The 23,450-nt window shown below is 45.2% G+C and overlaps 2 protein-coding genes across 3 annotated transcripts in view; one reads left to right on the top strand and one right to left on the bottom strand.

Moving 5' to 3' along the window:
* Cacna2d3 (calcium voltage-gated channel auxiliary subunit alpha2delta 3) overlaps positions 1 to 23,450 on the bottom strand; it is an 837,667-nt gene that overhangs the window by 118,308 nt on the left and 695,909 nt on the right. The gene's annotated exons all lie outside the window — the stretch shown is intronic.
* Positions 4,963 to 14,364, top strand: Lrtm1 (leucine rich repeat transmembrane protein 1). The gene is made up of 3 exons (XM_048421252.3): positions 4,963 to 5,252; positions 8,182 to 8,778; positions 13,816 to 14,364. Exons 1-3 carry the CDS (start codon positions 5,246 to 5,248, stop codon positions 14,271 to 14,273), a joined length of 1,062 nt encoding a protein of 353 aa, XP_048277209.2. The 5' UTR covers positions 4,963 to 5,245; the 3' UTR covers positions 14,274 to 14,364.

Here is a 23,450-nt window from a genome sequence, read left to right as displayed (position 1 = left end):
TGTGAAGTAGAGCGTGACAGAGCAAGAGGTACAATGCTGTTGCTTTAAGCCACTGAGATTTGAGGAGTATTCTGTACAATCACCAAAAGGATTTTAACTAAGACTAATCTGTAGCAACATTTGACCTGTTGTGTGCAAAAAAAATAAGTGATTGAGAGGACTGAAATTCAAACGATATTTTCAGTTCTTCTGCGGTGTGTCACATAGAATAAGTCCAAGGAGAGAGAGGAAGCCCCAGGGACAGAGAGGAAGCCAACTCTAGTTTCAGCACCAGAGAGAGAGAGAGAGAGAGAGAGAGAGAGAGAGAGAGAGAGAGAAAGAGAGACCTGGAGAGAGAAAGAAACCCAAAGAGAGACACCTCTATAGAGAAATAACTTCAAGAGAGAGAAAAACATCAGAGAGAGAGAAACTTTGGAGGGAGGAGAGAGGAAGGAGGCAGGGAGAGGGAAGGAGAGGGAGAGAAGGAGGGCGTGAGAAAGGAAGTCAATGACATTGAACCCTTCTATCAGCTGGTGTGAATTTTACACCTAGTGTATCTGGTCACCCAGAATTCCTAAGGGACCGGTTTCACTCTTAATCCCCATCTTTTCAAATGCCAAACAGCCTCCAGAGACAAATGAAATTGCAGCTCCCCGGGAGTCTAGGGCCTCCTCCCTACTCTGCTGGACTGTAGCTGTCTTTGGGTCTGGCCCCCTGGCCCTGGCATTGGGTCGCTACAGCATTCTCTCTGGATGGGGGTCCTCTGACAGAGGTGTGGGAACATTCTGCCGTGATTTTACCTAAGCAAACACTAAAACTGGGAGAAAGGCTCAGGTGTATCCTATGGCCTAATGGCAGGACAGCAAAGAAAAGAGATGCCCCCTCTGGGATAGGTCGGACACAGATACCAATAGGCATCTCTCATGTACACTTGGAACTCACCAGCCACCCGTGGATGGGTCATCTAAATTTCCCAGTAGGTAAAAAGTATTTAGCAAAAGAAGCCCTTTTCCTTCCTAGCTCTTAAATGACAGACTTAAACAAGGCTTGTTGTGGACATAGAGTTCAGGATATAGAGAAGGATAAATACAAAAACCAAAATGTCCTTTTTCTTCTTCTCTTAAATCACCAGGGTCACCTAATTAACAGCACTGCCAGCTGGGTGGGACTATTCCCCATCTTCAGAAACCTCACCTCCCCCCCCCCCCCCCGCCCCGGTTGGGATCATTTTAGACTTTTAATTTTTTTGTTACATAAATGGGATCATACAATACATATTCTCATTACAAATTGCTTTCCTTCCCTTAATAATTTATTATAAGTCTCCTTCCAGATGGATATAATTAGTTCTAACTTAGTCTCTTTAAATAGCTGTCTAATATTGCCTGGAAGAAAGAGCTGGTGCATGCTGGATCTCCAAACATCATCAATTTTGAGAGTTAATAACGGTTGTTGATTTATTTTTGGAGGGAAGTGAAATGTTAACTACACCAATTCATGTAAGGAAACATGCGACTTCCCGCAAGGAAAAGAAAGTGTCTTTGAGGGTAGGGCGTCTCGAAACGCCAGTGTGAGAAGAAATGTGTTGCTTTGAGGTGGATATAAAGTTCATACCGGGGAAACTAAGGCCCTGCTAGGTGTTGGTGCAGAAGCCTCTCCAGTGTAGGCTTCCTCCTGAGGGGTGGACTGGGCCGGCACTGGCATCAGGCCTCTCTCCTGGGCTGCTCTTTGCATACACAGTTGTCTTGCTACCTCTTGGGTCCAGCTCAGGAAGGGGTGGGGAAAAAGCTGCAGGCATTAGCATGCAGGTCACGCAGCCTCACTTTGTTCTCTTGGCTGAGGTCAGATGGAATAAATCAATCAGCCTTCGCATCCAAAGTCCTTCAAAGTGTCCTGGAGCCTTCCAGGCCATGTGTGCTCTGGCCCAGCTTTGAGTTGCCTGTGAGAGTCTACAGGAACAAACAGACCCAAACAGCTCCCTGGGGCAAGCAGCTGCTCCCAGGACCCCATCTACTCAGGAGGTTCTCTCTGTTCCCAGGGCATTTGTGTTTTAGGTGGGAGCAGCCTGTTCAGACTCTTGGAGATGTAAGAACATGCACTTGGAATCGCTCGCCCTTCCAGAACCATGTTATATGCTTATCACACCGAACTCCAGCTCCCTGAATTCTACAAACAGGACACTGATCGCAGAGAGTCCATGATTGTCCTGTATGGGCATTAACACAGCACAAAGGTGGGTTTCTTCCATTATCCAGTCTGATCTAACAGTCATGTCTTTGAGCCCCTGAACTTCCCTGTAGCTGTCCTAGCCTCCAGCTCCTACTGTGCTGTTAATATACCCTGTTCAGGCCTCCAAATCCAAGACCCAAGTTGGGTTGTGCATGACAAAGCTAACTAGAGCCACAAAAACTCAAAGAAACACTCCAGACCTCAGTCTGTCCACACCCTGCTAGGTTGGTAAGCAAAGTATCTTTCAAATTTGTCTGTGCTTCTGGCCAGAATGACCAGGCTCCGAGGCTTGCCCAGACCTCTCATTTTACGCATAAGGAGAGCGGATGGTGGATGTGACTTTGTAGGTGGGTGGTAAGAGTTTGGAGTGAGTGACAGGGTGGCATGGTGGAGTAGTGACAGCAAGAACACAAGGGTGAAATCGAACAGGTTTGGCAAATCACAGCCCCTGGATCAAGGCAGCTTTGGCCAGTTTTTTTATAAATGAACATGTACCATGCCAGAACGCTCAGGGCTGTCCCTGGCTGATTTTACTCTACACTGGGAAACTATATAGTCTACACACACACACACACACACACACACACACACACACACACACACACACCACAATGTTTTCTGATCCCTGGGAAAGACAGAGGCATGCAGGCAGATATGTGACTTCAGAGTTCACGAACAGTTGTGAAGCTTACAGGTGTCCATTATGTTCTGATGTGGGCATGTTACAGGCACACCAGTCATGGTAATATGCCATGGAGCAATAATTATTATTTGGTCAAAAGCATCACCCTAGCTCCCTAACACCCCTTTATACAGAGAGTCTGAAATATTAGTCGGGGCCTCAACCCAGCTCCTGGCACCCATCTTTGGAATACTGGGCAAGAACTCCATTTCAAATCTCTTCCCTTGGGAGTTGCCTTAGTCCAAACTCCATCTCTGAGAAAGCCCACCAAATGGTGACACTTCCCCAGGGAGGGTCAGGACCACTCCCACAGGCTACTTAAACTGCGCCCCAGAGAATGAACAAACACGTGGTCTCTGGGTATTGCATGGTCTCTCCTTCTCTCTCTCTTCCCTTCTCCATGCTTTCTGGGTGCCACCAAGGAGCATTGCATTAAACATGGACATCTTTTATTCGGGTTAATTCGGTCTGATTGGAATTCTTTGTGTCGGTGGAGAGGCTTGTTTTAAGAAAATCCTAACAATTATCATTACATTGCAGGTACATGAAAATGAGGAAGAAACATGGGGAAGAAGGAATGGAGGAGGAAGAAAACATTTACTCTATCCTGAAATGGATGTGGCTCTTCACAATTAGCCCTTTCCTGTTAATCTCCAGATTAACAGAATTAACAGGACACAGTCTCCTAATTGTCTCCATTGCCTTGGACGCAAAAGGTGCCGAAGAGAAGGGACAACAGGCACGGGCTGAATCAAGAGTTATTTCCAGAAATGACAGGGTGGGCATGTTAGAGTCTATGGGGTGGGAAGCAGGTTGTCCACAGGAGAAAAATATCCCCCAAGGAACTATTCAGAAGAACAGCATACAGTATCAGGTCTCACATACAGGGGATTCCTTGCCTCCCTCAGTAACCGACTACCTCAGAATGGTATGAGAAGTCAAGCTACCCCCAGACTTCTTCTATTGAGAGCAGCTCAGAAGTCCTGGGGGTATTCTCAAGGGTCATTGCACCCTTAGGTAACCCTCATGAAGTCACTCTGGGCTAAACTTAATCCTGGACACAATCTTGTAAAGCACTAAGTACCATTAGCCCCATACGAGATGAAGGTTTATATGGGCAAGCTTAATTCAGACCTATCTGACCCCAGAGTTCACACTCAATTGCCCAACTATACTTGGGGCCAGAGGTTTACTTTATGCAACCTCAATAAAAAGTGACTTTGTCACCTGACCAGTCACAGAAGGTCTGCGGAGCATTCTGGAGTGTAACAACAGGCTCACTTCAGGTACCGGAAGCCCACTTTGGTCAATGGCCAGGCATTTGTACATTCAAAGAGATGGTTCTATCCCCATTAGGGAAGTTAGCAGCACTGGCTACTGGTAAGCAAGGAAGTTCATTGCTGGCCAGCTCCTACAGGGTCAGTTCTTGTTTCCTATGTGAAGAGGATTGAGAAAGGGCCGGGAACCTCAGCATTTGGGAACCTCGGCATTAGGGAGTGGAGAAAATCGAGTATTTCGTGCTTTCAGAAGGTCAGAAGCTCCAGAGGTCAATTCAATGAGGGAGGGGGAAGCGGGCATGGATCAAACAGCAAAGTAGCTGAGACATATTTGTGGCACTGGGGATGAGGGCTTGGGAATGTCTTCGAAAGGACCATGGCTGTGTGTTTCAGGGCATGGAGACCTGTCAATATGGCTATTCTCCAAGGATGTGGGCAGAATGCACCCTTGATAGCCAAAGAAGTGCAGCGTAGAAACGGTGTTAGCCTCCAGCAGGCCAATTTGTTCTCATATTACACACTTGGCTGGCTGTGTTGCGAGACCCTTGAGTTGGGGATCTGTTTCAGGCACCCCCGCCCAGTGAGGGTTGACACAGCATGGTTGATAAGTCAACAGAATGCAGAAGCCACAGCCGGATTAAGAAGGCTGTTTTATTTTGGTGCCCTGGACTTCAAGCAGATTAAATAATCAAAAAGGCCGGGCCACCGGGGTCATGTTTGAATGCTACAGCTGTTCAGTAAGGTCTGACCAACATTCTTTATGTGGCTCGCTGTCTGAATGGGGGAGGCAGAGGAGATCCCAGGGAGGCTGACACTGTGAGAAAAAAGACGGGACACAATCAAAAGATCCTCTTATGGAAAAGGACCACAGCAGACGGGGACAAGGGGGTGGGCTGCTTAAAGCAGTGACCTCCTGCACGCAGTGACTGTTTTCTGCAGCAGAGAAAGCCCATGCTGGATCCCGGAAAAGTGAATAGAAAGCTGGACGTCAGGCTTGCCATGGCCTGGGTGTGTTGATCTGTTAAGCACACAAAGCGGGTTCCTGTTGGCGGAGGGCTCGCACTGCAGAGACTGAGCCATGAAAGGTGAGCGGTAATGAATTCCACTGCCCCTACCCCACAAGTCACCCACGGAGAGAAGGAAGGGGTCCCCTCGGAGAAGTGGCTCTGAGAAATCAATTTCAACCTGTCTTTCTTAAAACATTGGACAGATGCAAAAAACACTTCTCAGTGGGAAGATGAATGTTTCATCGTGCTGAGTGGGGGGGCGGAGGTGGGGGGTTGCTGGAGACAAATGTGTGTTGCTGTGGTGTAGACACGCACTTGGGTTGCCATGGGCCATTTCATAGACAATGTGGTACCTTGCGTTGGAGCTCATTTATTATTCCCTTTGGGGAAGTGGGAGGTCAAGAAAAGAGGAACAAACTGGCCCCCATCTCAGGAAGGTAAGTTTTTGTTTTTATAAGTGGACTGGGTGAAGAAACATACTCTAGACTTTGAAAATTGGTCCCCTGCAACTAATTAACACTTCTGTCTCAGACAACAGTGATGATGTCGGTGATTTCTAATGGAAAGACATTTGGGCTTTGAAAGAAGGCATTTGGATATCTGAAAAATTACAGAAAGAAAAACAAGGGCTGTAGCCTTTTGTTGAGGAAGGACTGTGATTTTCCACGTCTCTTGAACTAAATCAAAGCAAGCAACACCCCTTGGAAAGCTTCTCATTTGCTTGCCTCACAGGCCTGGGCACTAAAGCCAGGAGCAGAGTTCAAAGCAGGGAAATCAAGACGTAGTACATTTGACAGTCATGCTATGTTTCCCCCTAGGTGAAGCCCAAACCACCAACAAACACATAACCTTCCCTTGAAAGCCTTCGTGCTGATAAGCATTCTCGGTTTTGAATAGCATTCAGTGGCACTGTAAATGCCTCTACGGTTCAAACAAGTGCCCTTGACAGATGTTTGCCATACTTAGAAATTCAAATCCCAGGAGAGGAAAAGGGAGGGAGACCGAACTTTGAAAAATGATTAAGCAGTCTTTTAAGAAAATATCAGTCCTTACAATGAACCCCACTCTGGATTCTGGGGAGTCCTCCCCCACATCTCTATATAACCGTGGAGTGCTGGATCAGGGAGCTTTTACAGCATCATTTGTGATAAAGAGAGAAGGGAACCCCGGCACCTCAAATGCCCCTTTCTTGATGAGAGAAGTGGATACTGCATTTGACATGGTCACATACAGAACACGCCATATTAGTTAAAAGAAACGAAGAAACTTTTAAATACCCATGTGGATAGACAGTTTTGACTAAATAGAACAGATTGCAGATAGGATACACTTATGATTACATTTATATTAAATTTATTTATCTATATATTTATATATTTATTTATATAATAAATTATTTATATATTTATTTATATATTAAATTATTTATTTTAAAACCAGTTCAGCACCATACAAATCCCTCCCCGACTGCTGCCACACATTGCTCTCGAGTATTTGGTAGAGAAGTATGGCAGATAAGAATTCTCACAGATTCTGTGGACAGGGTGGGTTCAAACCATTTTCTATTGTCTGCTATTTCTGTGACTCTGGGAAATGACTTTGCCTCTCTGTACCTCTCTTTCTTCCTTATAAATGCTGAAGGCAAAAAACCATGCTGACAAGGTCATTAGGGTGAATCTGTAGCTATAAAACAATAAGAGTGATCCTTGCCCAGAAGTGCATGCTGTCTGGTCATCTGCTATTATTCTTATTAACCTCTGCATTTTACAAAGCTCATAATAATATTTTTATATCTTGGAGAGCATCTCCAGCAATTGTGGGAATAAAAATCAGAAGGAATATCTAACCGTCTCCTTCAAGACAAGTTTCTAATACTTCGCAAGTCTGGAAATGCTGGGTCCTGGAGCAAGTGAAGAGAATTTGAGCACATGATAGCACCTTTACAACCTGTGGGCTTGACTCAGTGGTAGAGCACTTGCAAGGCAAGTGCAAGACCCTGGGTTTAGTCCTCAGCTTCAGGGGGAGAAATCCTTAGATAACTCCAAAGGTCTAATGAGAGCGTTCAGGTGATAGGTTCTGCCCCCATTTCATCCCCGGCTGGAAGTACTGCGAGCATTTCAGCTCTGCTATCATTGTGCCATAAAACCTGGATGTGATGACACATACCTGTCATCCCAGAAAGTCACTGTGATTTTGAAAATATCTAAAGACGTCAACCCAGTAAGTCTGTGCATGGGTTTCTATGAGAAAATGCTGGGCTGATCAGAGAAGGGTTGTCTGCCCATGCAAGCACTATGCTTCCCAATGAAAGCAAGCTGAGGCAAGTCCAACAGCCTGAGTGGCTGCCACAGGTTACCAAAATAAGGATGCTTATCGTGTTATTTCTAATAATTTAGGGGTAAGTTTAAAAACTTTATGTAAAGAAACGGAGCAGAGACAATCGTCACAGATGGGGCTGTCCCTGCTACAGCTGTTTGTAGGGTATGCCTTAACCAGTACAGTCACCTGAAGTCCTGTCTGATCCTTTAAGACTAAATGAATTAAAACCAAGTCAGAATTCAAAGTCAGCTCTTGGGTTGCAGCAGTCACATTTTGTGAGTTCAGTAACTGTCGTTACTGAAGGTGGCTAGCGACACCCGTGTTGGAGGACAGACACAGAACATTTCCACAGCCATACAAAGCTCAATTGGCCTGCCCTCGGCAGAGCTCCCTTCAGAAGTGTGACTGTCAGAAACCTCTGCTGTCTGAACCCCAAAGGACATGTGCTCCAGAATGACTTTCTCCTCCCCGTGTCAGGCCAGCCTTCCAGCCTCTTCTCCAAGGCCGCGATAAGAGGTTAAGTGACGGGCTGGGTGTGCTCAGTTCCGTTCTGCTAAGAAAGTGAGGACTAGAACTCCCTTTCTAGGTAGCCGGAAGACACTGCCGGCTCAGGACCACACTACCTGTGAATTCCCTGGCTGGTAGCGACCGCTGCTCATACAGTGGTCGGCTCTCCCCTCTGTTTCAGGCGTGCTGCTGCTGCTTTCCAGTGTGAGCATCCTGCTTCCAGGTGTGGGCAGCTGCCCCAAGAAATGTCTGTGCCACCGACCTTCGAACTCTGTGGACTGCAGTGGCCAGGGGCTGTCCAAGATTCCTGCTGATCTACCCCCATGGACGCTGACCCTGCTCTTACAAGATAACCAGATCCACTGGCTTCCTGCTCTTGCATTTAGGTCCGTGCCACTGCTCAGCACCCTAAATTTATCCAACAACTCTCTTTCGAATCTGGCGTCAGAGGCTTTCTACGGACTGCGGCACTTGGAGGTTTTAAACCTAACCCAAAATTCCCTGCTTTCCCTGGAAACCAGCCTTGCCCATGCCCTACCTGGGCTCAGGCAGCTGGATCTGTCATCCAACAGCCTCAATCTCCTGCCCACGTCCCTGGGCAAGCCTTGGGAGAACCTGACTGTGTTCGCCGTGCAGCGGAATAGTCTCCAACATCTGGAGCGTACACTTCTGGAGGCCATGCCCAAGGTGAGGCTGGTACTTCTAAAGAACAACCCCTGGAAATGTGACTGCCACTTGGTGGGTCTGAAACTCTGGCTGGAGAGATTCACCTTTGCAGGTTAGTATTGGGTCTTAGGGATGCTGTTGTGGGCATCACCAGTCTAAGGTGGACCTCTTCCATCCTTCGCATCTCAAGGGGATTGAGATGTAGGCTTTTGCTCATTTTAATATGGATGCCCTGCCTACTTCAGAGTGTGGCAAAGGAATGAGAGTCTGTTGGAGTTTGGAGGAAGTTTCCATGTGGGTATTTATGCTTATCACAGTGTGTGTGCAGATGACATGGGCTTCTATCCAGGAATCAAGCACCAGAAGATTCTCAGCTTTAATTTCCAAGCATGATCTGATCGAGGCTGAGGCTCTCCCTCCTTAAGACAGCTTCCCTCTCTTTCCATTTCTACCTAATGATGGCTGTAAATCTTACCAAATACTGAAACTGGGTACAGAAAGCCCCCAATCCCGTCTAAAGTTACTATTTTTTTAAACAGAAGCTGAAATCTAAGTAAAAGAGCCCAGAATATTAGAGGGAGTAAATTTTGGAAATCACTCTATAACCTATAGACTAAGGGCCAAATCTTGCCTGTTTTTTTCTGTTTATAAATAAAGCTTGATTTGAACACAGCCATACCATTTCATTATATACTGAACAGGTATCTTATACAAGAGGCTGTGGTGGAGCAGTTGTGACAGAAACCATATAGTACACCCTACAGTCCTTGCTATCTGAGACTAGAGAGGAAAACTTGGCAGCCTCTGTTGTCACTGGGAAACGGAACCCAGAGAAGTTCAGTGACTGGCCTGAGGCTGCACGGGAGAAGCACAAGAGTGAGAAGGCAGCGTGACTTTTGGGCCGTGGCCTTACACTCTTTCCTGAGCCCCCTATGGCTTCTCTGAGCTCTACTCCTGCGCTCCTCTCCTTCAATGTCCTTGATGTGCCAGGCACTACTCTAGACCCAGAGAAAAAGGTAGCCAATGGGGACAGCTTATCGTTATGAAGGTGACGTTGAAAGGGTAAAAACAGATATTATTTAAAATAATAGATAAAGGTATGGATGGGTTCAGACGGCAGTGCTAAGACAGTCAGGCAGGGAAAATGTGAAGTTGGGAGAGAATGTGCTCCAGTTTAGATAGGATGGGGAAAAAAGACTCCCAAGAAACTAACATGGGTAAGAACCAGAAGCAGGGAAGGAAGGAGGGACGGTAACTGTGGGGGTGGGGCACAACATGTGCGAAGGGGCTGGTGACTAGGTAACATGGCTTAGTGAGAGACAACCAAGGGAGTCTGGGTGGAGATAATGCCCAGGACATTGTGGGTGCTGGCCCAGTCCCCGTGCATGTGCAGAGCAGGTGCCCTGCCTGGACTTGATCCTAAGGGAGGTGGGAAATCCTAAGGGGTTCTCATCTAGGGAACAGTATGATCTGACCACTGTGTAAAACGCCGCTCTGTTGACTCTCAGAGGGCAGAGAAAAGGATGTTGAAGCCAGTGTGACCTTGGTGGATCAGAGAAAAGATGACAGTGGCCCAAACCAAGCTGTAACAAGTGATTGACATTTGCAACAGTGCAGTGGTAGAAACTACTGAGGGGTTAGAGAAGGTGATGGACTGGGAAAAGGAGAAAGCAATTACGAGCGATTCTTTTGTATTTTATTCTGCTTTGTAACTACATAAATCATGATGCTTTTAGCAGATAGGGAATGGGGCAGTGGGAGAGTTTGGGGAAATGCTCAGTGGAAGATTCAGGAAGGGAGCATATTTAAAATACTTGTCACACACTTCAGGGGGGAGCTATGATGGTGACTGTGAGCTTGAGCCCATTGCACAGGAAGCTCTAAGAGCTGCAGATATGAATTAGAGGGGGGAAAAGCCAGCATTTGAGGGCACAATCTATATACAGTAAGAACTCAAACTTGCAACATCAAATTCAGAAGTTTCTCAATAGTCTAAGAGCAATCAATACATTGCCAACCAACCAATGCTGAAGTTAATTCACAACGGCAACTGCATAACTTAGTACCATCATTCTGAAAGGTCAAAAACAAAAGCAAGCACATCTGGAGGTGAGGTGGCTAGAGCCATTGCTTTCATAACCAAATCACAGGCATAAAACAAACCATCCCCCCAAAACGGAGTTTCATCAAGGAAGAACATTTGTCAATGTTAAAAAGAAGCATGTAGTTTCTAGACCTAGGACATCTACAGCAGCGCAGGCAGGACTGGCATCCTCCTCTTCAGTCATAAAGCTGGACCAGGGCTACCAAGCTGACCGTGCTAAAGCTCATTCTGGTCCCTTGATCCAGCAATGCTCTAAGGTGATGCTTATCAAGTCAGGAGAGTGGCCCTTTTCAGGGAAAGGCAAAATCAGATCATGGTGCCATGACCCAGTGTTCCAGCATAAAGAACGGGAAAGTGTGAACTAGGTGCAAAACATAGGAGACAGTCTGCTTCTGCATTCATGTCTAAAACTAAGCTAATGGGCAGATGCTAGTCTGAACTGTTACAGACAAAGGCAAACACTGAAGGTATTAGCCAAAGCAGAGTAAGATCACAGACCCCCCCCCCCGCCTTCAGACATGTATGCTTAAGTCTATTGCCTACTTGTGCCAGAGTCCAAACAGAGTGGGAGTAAGGTCTTCATTCAATGCAATCATTTGGGGAATCTAAGCTTCCTTGGATTGTAATGCCACTAACTTTATCTCATTACATCTAAGGTCACCAACCAACACATCACACAGAGGACCATCTTGCCCTGGAAGTAGCATTCTTGCTCAGTCTTGTGTCCCTAAAGTGACACCCAAAAGATTTGGAAAATGTAGTATCCTGTCTGCCTAAGGGCAAAAAGATTTGCTTTGGTCCATGTAGAACCACCTTCCCTTGACCCAAGCATACACACAGGAAGGTAAATGATCATCTTTTATTCACGCGTGAACCTATCCTTTTATGTTCATGGCTGACTGCAGGGTACGGTAGTGACATGCTGAACAGTTGACACAATGTATCCATCGGAGGAGTTCCCAGAACAGTCTTGAAAAGAGAATTTCATGATTATTCCTTTCTCCCCAACTTCCAGGAATGCAAGCAGAGGCTCAGAGTGAGGCTGTAACTTTACAGAATAGAACGGTTAGCTTATCTACAGACCTAAGATTTGAACTCAGTTTCCTCCGAGACAGACAGAGGTGAAACACTATCAGTGTCGGGTGGGGGACAATGGAGATTGGGAGTTGGAGCTTCTTGTTCTCTCAACTTTTCTAAGAGAGAGACCCTCATGCTGAAATCAGCAGATTTGCCTCTGGGGTTATAGTCCCTAAGATGGCAGTGGAGTTGGGAGAAGTTGTACACCAGGCTACTGAGGCTGTGCCAGCCATAGGCTCTGCCTTCCCGCCATGTCCAGGCATTCACATTAGGCCTTTCCTTTGCTCTGAGTCTCAAAGCTATGGATTTTAGTGCAATTCTAGAGTGGAAAGCGGATCTAGAGAAACCTGAAATCTGGAGAGAATATACAATGTACCATAACCTGGGTGAACATCGGCCAGTGAAGCTGCCTGGCCTAGCAGTCGGGGTTCTCCTTGTGGAAGCCATGCTGTGCTGTGGTTGGATTAAACGCCTTTTCTCCCCTTGGGTTTCTGTCTCTCTAACTTCCTGCCTTGACACACAGCTCCTAGTAAGGGCTGCCATAGCCAGGTGCAAAGGAAGGTAAGATCCACAGAGGCAGAGCCCCCATCATCTCAGCCCTTGGGAGGGGCGCTGGGCTCAGCTGGGATGAATACATTGTCCCTCTAGCTTCACGAACACCAGTGGCTCAGGAAATTCCTCTTTGGTCTTTTTTCTTTAAAACCAGGATCTATACCTCAAGGGATTAATGCAGAAGCTGGGGTTGGTGGGGGAGGGAGTCTGGTGTGTGTCGTTCAACTTTAAGCAATAGCAGCAAAAAGAACATGTGTTGGATTTTGACACTGTCGTCAACCCCAGAGTTTCCGAGCCATGTGGCAGATCTTGTATTATGAGGTGGCTCTATCTATTTGTAGATCACTTATGACTCATCTTACGATGATTAGATAACACGGATGGGCGTGCAACTCCCAAAGCCTGAACTACTATGTAATGGCACGTGCCAATAACGCTGAAGTGACAACCACCATGTGTGCCTTTTTGGCATTAATTACAAAATTTCCCTATGATGTATAATGAGAATCTGCAATCTGTGTTTGCAAAGGGAGACTGTCACCCTTCCCTGGGTGAGGTTTGTAGGACAGCCTGAGAGAAACAAGCCACAGCTCCTATGGTTCCTGTCCAGTCAAGTAGGCTTTTCTGCCACTGCCATGGTCCCAGAACATGCCAGAAAGGAAGAAGCAGAAAGAGGGAAGTGTACTGGTTGGGGGGAGGGGCTGGATTTGGGTGTTGATTTATTCACTCATACCCTGTGTGAATTAAAAAAGAATTCCTTATAAGAGAGAATGGGAGGACTTTAAGCTGTCAGGTCAGACACAACTAGGATGTCCCGATAGCAGAAAACTTGAAGAAGTTTATGCATGTGAAACTGAATAGTGGACCGATGTATCCTGCAGCAGTACCGCAGGGAAGGATAGCTATCGCACATGCTCAAGGGACTCAGTCACCTTACAGAGACCAAGATTCACAGTGAATAACTCCTTGAGACACTTGGAACTCAAAGTAGTAACTGTCAGGAAGCCCGAGAAAACGAGCCTCTTAAATCCCATGAACTAAACATAAGGTATTGTCAGATGCTCAGAGACCAACAACTCAGGGAAAAAGTGTTGATAGAGACATAGGGTCTTCGCAATTAACACACAAACACAAGAATGGCTATTCGCTTTGTGCTTTCTTGGATTTCCACCAAGAATCTGGCAGGAAAGGTGGGGAATGGGTGGGAGGGTTAGTGGAAGTCACAATGTCTTTGGCTGTTTGGCCCTCATGGTTCCTGTCAGCATGTGCCCAGTGGTCCCCACAGCCTTTATATAATAGTACAGAAACTTGGTTTCTAATAAATTCATAGCAATTCTGTAGTCTGTGGCAGGCTGAAGTCTTTGGAATGTTGTCATATCAAAGCTCTATCATTGCCCTTTGCTTTGTGTCTTGAAGGGGGAGTAACAGACAATGCCATCTGCAGGCTGCCTGAGCCCTGGAAGGGAAGAGATCTCCTCGCCATTCCCCATGAACTCTACCAACCCTGTCCTCTGCCTTCTCCACATCTGGCGCCCTCACTAGGTCAGCAGCCTGGTTCTGCCCTTCAAGAGGTCCACAAGCCTTCTGAGAATAACTCTGGACAGCAAGATTCCCTGGAGTGTGAGACCAAACCCAAAACAAAGCCAGCCAACCTGCGCCATGCTGTGGCTACTGTGGTTATCACGGGAGTGGTATGTGGGATCGTTTGTCTCATGATGTTGGCGGCTGCTATCTATGGCTGTACCTACGCAGCTATCACAGCCCAGTACCATGGGAGACTCTTAGCATCAACCCGTGAGTCTGAGAAGATGGGAAGCAAGGAGTCAATGGATCGTTCAGCAGCCCGAGAGCCGCCATGTCAAAGTCCTCCTTGATCACCAAGGACCTAGAGAAATGTCTGAGTGGCCCTCATGTGCTTCACCGCGGTCGTCCCGTGTTTTGTCTCCAAAAACAACTAAGAGAAAACATGTGTCAGTTTTTTTTAAAGTACCCAAATTTATGGAAGAAATTTATGGTGTAGTTTTCAAGAATCATAGATAAAATAGGCATACCTTGCAATTGAGGAGTTAAGACAATGAGTCTATGCACAGGAACACAAAAAAGGGAGAGGCCATCTCTTTTAGGTACATTTCCCTGGATTAACTTGTTCTTCAGAGCAACAGGAATGCTGACATGTGTGCCAATAGGCATTCTTGGGAGCTTTAGGGGCCACCAGTTGGAGTGCCTGGGAAGAGGCTGGTGATTTTACCCGAGGGGTACTGGATGCCTCTATAATTCAAGTTCATGCTAGATCGGTGGGACTTTTAGATGTTGTGCATGTTACATATTTAGTGGAAATGTCTGTTGGTTGGGAATTTCATAGCTGGCCACAAGAGTCAGATTATATTTAATTTTCTAAATCAGAAAGCCATTTGGGGCTTTCTAAGCTGCAGGAGAAGACAAGAGTTCCATGTCTGGTTAATGGGACTCAGGCCTGGTGCCTGGGTAAGGTTTTTTGATGTGAAGGCACACAGAGAGAATGGATGAACCAGGATACAGGGCAGATATCACCAGAAGGCCACATCCACCAACCAGCTGGAACCTTACTAGCACTCACAGCAGGGACCAACCAGCTGGAACCTTACCCCAGCACTCACAGCAGGGATGAATTTAGATTAGTCTGAATGGTGCGTGTGTTTCTGCATCGGCACACACAATGCACAGAGGGCATGGTTTGTACAGCTACACCCACACATAAACACCCTCAGAGCAATCAGCTTACCCACTAATGAAACACAGCCATGTCGGGTGGGAGCCAGTAGCTGTTGGTCATCACCCAGATGGTATGCTCACCACTCTGGGATAGGAAGGAAGAAGGAAGATTGAGGGGTAGGGGAGTTACTGAGGCACTCAAGGTACTTGGTGCAGACATCCTGGCTAATGTCGACGCATGGCTTTAAAGAGTTCAGGTACAGCTTGCTAAGACCCACAGACTCTGTCCCAGAGAGTTGCATGCAAAGTGAATTTTTGTAAATTGAATCATCGTTTTAATGCAGCAGGGGAGCTTGCTATTTAAAGGGACCTTTCATGGAATCTTTTCTGTAATGGAAATAATTGGCTCCAGATTGATGCATTTTTCAAATTTGCATTTCTATGCTAGGGTTTCTTAAAGTGGAATATACCTATACCTACTCTTTCTGCTTATACAACAGGCACTTTTTTAGATTATAACTGCTTCACGCTGGAAGAGAGCACAGAGGAGTTAAAGACATGCTAAAAGCAGAAAATGACAAATATGGGGCAAGCTTTCCTCTGGAGCCCATGACAGACATTGTTAATCAATCCCAGCACACTTTGCAGCTGAGCCTCAAATACACCACAGATGGTCTCTTAAGACAGCACTATAGGCAACTAGAACTAATCAGTTGGAGTTGGTTCAAAGGATAAAGCACATTTGCCATTCAGGGTACTGGCTCTACTCAGCCCTCCAGGCCATGTAAAAATTGGTTTGGATCTCCAGTCAGTAGTCTATTCCCAAACGAGAACACAAATAGGACACGCACATGTCAGGATGGACAGACACCTAGCGGGCTATAAATGGTGTGAACCTTGCACACTGCTGAGTGGGCTAAGGGTTGAGTGTCTTTTTGGAGTATCAATTCAGCTAAGGTTTCCTTGGGAGAAGAAGCTGAAGTGTGAATAGCCAACACTCTAAATATCAAAATAAAACTAGATCCATAAAATCCTAAGTTTAAAAGCACAATGTATATATGAATGGAAAGTCACATTAGTATGCGCAATTAATACGTATTAGTGGTTACAATGTTAAAAAGACCAGAACAGAAAGAGTTCCTAAGAAAGACCCATGGCTGCACGGGCTGTCACTTACTATGATACCTCCTCTGTATTGTGCCAAGGTGGCCGATTTAACTGTGTGGTGACTGAGTTCCTACTCCAAGGATATAGCAGCTAGTTTCAAGCCACGAAAGCATGTCTCTCCATTGTCAGAACTGTGCCTTTGTTGTTGTTGTTGTTGGCCCAGAATGGAATGCGAGAGGAAACTGAGAAGGTTCGTTATTTTGCATTTCCATTTGACCGAATGTTATTCAAGCTCACGCTGTTAGCGGGCATGGCGCAAACTGTTTCCATGAGCATTCCACATGGAATTCTGACACTCACATGAGGGATGCCTGAGCTACCACATGCCCAGCAACGCCCAGGGCCAACAGCACATGCCTCCTCTAATGAGTGATTTAAGACTGCCTGTCTCCTGTGCCCTGCCAATGCTTCGGAGATGCTGTAGGTTAGCCTGGACCTCAGAGATTACATCAAAGCCTTTCCAGTACCCAGCACAAACCATGAATGTGGCCTGAACCCACGCTTGTCAACATTCTAATCCTATAAGATATCGAAGTACAGATGACAACACAGGCAGACGGCTGTAGTTTTGGAGGTAGCCTTTAAGCAAAGGATTTACGTGATACATATGTACACTCAAATTTCCATCACTTGCCTGCAGTCACCACACACAGCAGTTGGCAATGAAAATAATTACTTACTCTGAAATGTCAACAGCTTCTCAGCACAGAAAAATATAAATCAAGTTGTTTAGATGAACAAACGTGGAGTTATCATTTGTTAATACGAGAAATGAAATGGTTTAATTGCAAAATGCTCTGCAGATGAAAGACCCAGTTTTCAGGGAATTCTGCAAGAACCACAAATTATCTTTCACAAGCGCTGCAGCTCACGAGGGGCAATTTACAAACGCCACCCAGATTATATTCAGCTGTGTATTACTGCTGTCTTATTCATAGATTCCCCTGCAAGAATGTCTGTCCAGCTCCGTGCCAGGCGGGAGGAGATGCGAAGGCCAAAATTCATGCTTAGTGTCGGTTGTTTCTGAGAAAGTCATCTGAAATGTTCCATTTTCAATAGAGGTAGTGTAACATTGTGGTGAGAGGAAGGTGGTCTTTGCTTAAGCAGGGTACCAAGTTCACAGACGCCGCAGCTTTTTACAGAGAAGTCTGTACGAAAGGCATGGAAAACACACCAGGGTTTGCGAGAAGAAGGATCTGTGAGCAGAGCAGAAGAGCTCACAGTTACAGCAGGACCTCAGCCTCTGCCGAAAAGAATCGTGTCCTCAAGATGAGAAAATGCCAGCGGAGGAAGGTGTGATCTTATTTTGCCATACAAAAATATAAAGCTAAAGAGAGACCCACACCTGGGCTTCCTGCCGCAGGTTCCTGGAAATCAAATCCCAGTGCCGATGCTAAGAACTACTACTGAAAACCCCTTGGTCTCACACTCTAAAACCAGTGTTTCTCAACCTGTGCATTACAACCTCTTTGGAGTCAAATGACCCTTTCACATGGGTCACATCAGATATTTACCTTATGATTCACAACAGTAGCAAAATTACAGTCATGAAGTAGGAATGAAGTAATTTTAGTTCCGGGGTCACTGCAGCATGAGGAACTGTATTAAAGGGTCATAGCATTAGGAAGGCTGGAAACCATTGTTCTCAATATTGAAAGAAGCGGCTAAATTGGTTTTCAAAGTAACTGTCTGTACCCCATATTCATAGGTATATAGCTGTGGTGATATTTTGTTTGTGATCTAACAAACAAATAAAGCTGTCTTGAAGATCAGAGTGTGGAGCTAAGCCGCTAATTAGCTGTAGAGGCCAGACAGTGGTGGCACACAGCTTTAATCCCAGCACTCAGGAGACAAAGGCAGATGGATCTCTGTGGGTTCAAGGCCACGTTGGGCTATGTGAGATTGATTTACTCTAAAAGAGAAACAAAGCCAGGCAGTGATGGCTCACACCTTTAAACCCAGTACTTGGGAATCATGGGCCTTTAAACCAGCACCAGGAAGGTGGAGACAGGAAGGGATACAGCTGGGCAGAGAGAGGAATATAATGCAGGAGGAGATAGGAGCTCAGGCATTCAGTCTGAAGATTCATGGTGACAGGGTCTTGTCCCCTTTGGTTTGAGGACTCTGTAGATGTAAGAAGTCTATCTAGTGGTGGCTGCTCTGCTTCTCTGATCTTTCAGCTTTCACCCTTGACATCTGACTCTGGGTTTTTATTATTAAGACCAATTAGGTTCATGCCACATATAGCAGTCTTTTGGAACCTGTAACTTCCCATGCAGATCACCACTGTGTCCAGTGTAGCTAAAATCAGTAGATCTACTATATATTCTACTATCAGAAACCTACAAACACACCAACCTGCAAGGTGTGCCCAAGCTGGATTATCTAGAGAACTTCAGGGAACCATCCTTTTTTCCCTCTTGATAGAAATTCTTCATATTTTAACACTGAAATTGCAATGAGATCTCAGAGAGGTCTTTGTCTCACTCAGAGACTCGATTTTATGTCTTACTGGCCTGCTTTCAGGATCTTGACAAGACAGCAGACATCTCTTCCCACACCAAAGACACTGAGTGTTCCAAATCCTGTGGACAGGTAAGCAGCCATGCAGTCTCCCAGAGCCATTAAGAAGACCCAGAAAATGAATCAAAGGAGCTAGGAAAGGCCCTGAAGAACAATATGTCTAGGCCTGGAAAATTCCAGAACAGTTTCATTGACCTCCTTGTTCATTGCGGGCCTTGCTACAGAGCACAGAAAACTCATCAGCTGGTTCCTGACCAGACTCAGAATCCAGTTAAATCTGCTTCCCGTGTGCTCACGACAGATCAACTAGCACTGACATAGGGGAATAAAGCTATGTGCTACTTTGATATAGTTCAGTGCCTTTATTTTACAGATAGGCGCTAGAAGTATGGAAAAGGAAAAAAAAAACTTTCCAAAAGTCACACACAGTTCTCTGTGTGTCCAATAAACCTAGATGCAAAAGCACGTAATTAGCATGAATAATACAAACTAATCTCCCATTAACTTCTGTTCATTGTACAGTCAGCCACACAATCTAGACTATGACATCATTGTACTCCTCATTTAGATAAAATCACTAATAGCGCCATCATCAACATCTACTGATGTGGTGCTGGCTGGCTTTACAACAGTTTGTCACAAGCTACAGTCACTTGGGAAGAGGAGACTTCAATTGAGAAACTGTCCCAATTAGGATTGGCCTATAGGCATTTTCCTTAATTGCTGGCTAATGTGGTCAGGCCCAGCTCACAGTGGGTGGCACCACCCTTGGGTAGGTGGCCTTAGATGTTATAAGAGAAAGCCATTGGGAAAGAAGTCAATAAGAAGTGTTCTTCCATGGCTTCTGCTTCAGGCCCTGCCTACAGGTTCCTGCCTTGAATTTCTGCCCTGACACCCTTTGATGACAACTATGATGTGGGACTGTAAGCTGAAATTAACACTTGCCTTCCCAGGTTGCTTTTGGTGTCGGTGTTTTATACCAATATTAGAAACAGAAGACAAACATCCAATTTGAGCCAAGTATTTTCTAAGCATATTAGTCAATTATCTATCTTATAATGAAGACCCTACTTACTGCTACATAGCACATGAGCCTAGAAAGAACATTTGCTAAGGTGATCCCACCAGTAAATCATGGAATAGAAATTCCAATACAAATTGTTGCCCAGTATTATGTCAACTTAACAGATGCTAGATTTATCTGAGAGGAAGGAATCTCAATTGGGAAAATGCCTCCATAATATCTGGCAATAGGGCATTTTCTTAATTAGTGATGAATGGGGAGGTCCCAGACCATTGTGGGTGGGGCCATCCCTGGGCTGGTGGACCTGGGTTCTATAAGAAAGCAGGCTGAGCAAGCCATGGGGAGCAAGCCAGTAAGCAGCACCCTTCATGGCCTCTGCATCAGTTCTGTCTTCAGGTTCCTGCCCTTCTTGTGTTCCTGCCCTGGCTTCCTTCATTGATGGCCTACAGTGTGGAGTGTGAGCCAAATAAACCCTTTCTTCACCCACTTGCTTTTTGGTCATGGAGCTTCATCACAGCAGTAGAAACCCTAAATCACAAGTTTTTTTTTTCCCCCAAACCTAGGTGCTTTTCAAGAGTAAACATGTTCCTTTTTGTTGTTTGTTTTGAGTTTTGCTTGTTTGTTTGCTTGTTTTTTGAGACAGGATTTCTCTGGGTACCTTTGGCTGTCCTGGAACTCCTTCTCTAGACCAGACTGGCCTTAAACTCAAAGAGATCCTCCTGCCACTGCCTCCTGATGGCTGGGATTAAAGGTGTGCATTACCACCACCTGGCAAGTTTTCAGTTATCTGTCTGTCTGTCTGTCTATCTATCATATCCATTTATTTATTTAGTTTTATCTATCTATTTTTAATCTTGTTTGTTCTCATTTTGTTTTTTGAGACAGATTTTCTCTGTAGCTTTGGAGCCTGTCCTAGAAATCACTCTGTAGAACAGGCTGGCCTTGAACTCAGAGAGACCTGCCCATCTCTGTCTCCCAAATGCTGGAATTAAAGGCGTGTGCCACCACCGCCTGGTTCAGTTTTTAAAACTAACAGCTTTGGCTAGCATACAACACAATGGTTTTGTTACGACATCTTTACACACGTGTATCTCTGTGGTTCGATGTTTGTACACACGTGTTTCACTGTGCTTTACTCACGCTCATTCCCTGTGCCCTCTCCTGACCTCCCTCCCCACTCCTATTGGTTCCATTCCTCCCTCAGAAAATTCCCTTTCTGCTTTTATGGTTCATATGTATAAATGCATGCCTGCATGTATGCTGATCCTAGATTTTTCACATGAAAGAAATGTGCTATTTGCCTTCTCCCATTATCCTCTCTTGTTCCCTTCTTTTTTTCCCCTCTAATACATAACTATACTAAAGATTCAGGCTTTTGCCTCTGAGTAAATTGGGAAGTCAACGGAGTTTTGAATGAAGGAGACGTGATATTATCTGTCTTGTGACATGATTGCTCCCAATTAGCCTCGACTAAGATGATGAGGGTTCCGAGAAGACAGGAGAACCAGAAAAAAGATCATGTGGGCAGAGCTAAGGGTAGCCTGTGCAAGTGAGGAGATGCTAGCCATCATTTAAAAATAATGCACTGGATCATAAGTTGGGTAGGAAGAAAAGAGGATTAAATATGATTTCAGGGACAAGTGAGATGGCTCATGCCTGCGGCTGAGTCTGATGACCTGGTTTGGATCCCTGGGGCTCACACAGTGAAAGAAGTTGTCCTCTGACCTCTATATGAAAGGTGTAGCACACACATGGACCCATACATAAATAAATATAAACAAATAAATAAAACATAAATAAGGAACAGCTTCAAGATCCTGATTCAAATCAACTGTGAAAATGAATAAGATGGCACATTTGAGGCAACTAGAAATTAGATACATTAGGACTTCTTATTTTTAGGTGCAATACCATGTCATCTGAGGATACAAGGAGGTCTCTATCATTTACAGATGTATACTAAAATCGTATGGGAAAATTATGATATGACCACAATTTGGTTTAAAGTAAACTAGGGGCTGGAGTACAGTAGGGGATGGAGGTTGTGGCGGGAATGAGGGAAGGGAGCCAACCAAGGAATGTCTGGCTGGGATCATCACCAGTGTCTGCATGATGCTCAGAACCTTGGTGATGGGGAGGATGCAGAGGGGGAGCTCTGCAGTCCCTGACGTTTGTAAGCTAGAGAGATGAATGAGTCAGCCTAGGAGGGACCAGAACATTGAAGGGCCAGGGAGGGGAAGCACCAAGTAGGCAGCTGGCATAGAACAAGAAGAGGGGCTCTCAGAGGGTCGATTTGGGCTTGTCTAATGTGGAAACGGCTTGGTGTCAGCACAGAACCTGACTGCTGTGGGTTGTAGAAAGAACTGGAAAAAGCACGAGAGAGGACTCTAGAGCATACAAGCATTAGTGATACTACATCATAAATGAATACGTACAACTGCAAACTCATTTTGGCTTAAGTCTGACTAGCTCAGCTGAGTTCAGGAAGGTGGAGGAAGGCTTTATGAAGAAAAATATTTAAATACTCATTGCCTATGCTTCCACTCTGAAATCTCTCCTGATTGTTAAAAAAGATTATATACTCCCATCACCCATGAGTGGGGCCATATGTAATCCTATACTTTGACTTGAAGTGTAGATGACAGTCAGACATTGATCCTGCCATCAACTGGAGCTTCTGTTTTGTTTTTTTTGTTTGTTTGTTTTTTAATTGATTTTTCAAGGCAGGCTTTCTCTGTAGTTTGGGAGCCTGTTCTGGAACTAGCTCTTGTAGACCAGGCTGGTCTTGAACTCACAGAGATCTGCCTGCCTCTGCCTCCTGAGTGCCAGGATTAAAGGCATACGCCACCACCCAGCCAACTGGAGATTCTTACCCAAAAGAGACTCCAAGAATTGGCAGTGAGTGTGACCTTTGGGGACAAAAGGTTGTGACCATGCTGTCTCTTTCTAATCACAGGCTGTGTAAGGCTTAATCCTCTGCATCATAAAGAGAGCACTTTCCCAAGGTTTACGAATCAGAGTGAAGATTAAGTAAGTTGCTGCCGAGACTGACAGGAGAATATGTACTTTTAGGAACCTTAGGACCTTTGGTTAGGATTTCTGAATAACGACATACAACCAGGTACAACTGATGGACAAATTCTGATGTGTGAAACTCTATGTCAACATTTGTTTACAGGACCTGATTCCAATAGCACCTCATTTCTATTAGAACATGATGAAAGAGGTGGGTGAAGAGGAGGTGACCTTTGTGTGGTTTTGTTTTAAACAGATTGTGTGACATTTTCATCTTATAAAAGTGTTAGTGAGGTTTTTGTTTGTTTGTTTGTTTGTTTTGGTTTTTTGTGTTTTTTAGAAAGAGCTAAGCAGTCAACATTTTTTGTGTTGTGGTCCATACAGTTTCTATCCAACTACCCAGCTTTTTCATTTTGGTAAGAAAGTGTCTTCAGATGAAAGAGGTGTGGCTACATTTCAAGACAACTTTACTTATAAAAACAGAGAGCAGATAAGCCACAACGCTCTTCTATCTAGAAAATGTAAAGAGCGTATACAACACAGCAAAATGACAAACCATTGTCATTTAAATACAGGCAAAAGCTTTAAACAGACATCTCTCTAGAAAAGAGGCACCAAGGGCCAAAAAAGC

The sequence above is a fragment of the Myodes glareolus genome, chromosome 5 (genome assembly GCF_982192425.1).
Source record: "Myodes glareolus chromosome 5, mMyoGla1.1, whole genome shotgun sequence".
In the NCBI taxonomy this organism is placed as follows: Eukaryota; Metazoa; Chordata; class Mammalia; order Rodentia; family Cricetidae; genus Myodes; species Myodes glareolus.
Note: the sequence above shows the minus strand (reverse complement) of the source record. Positions and strands in the feature narration are given on the sequence as shown.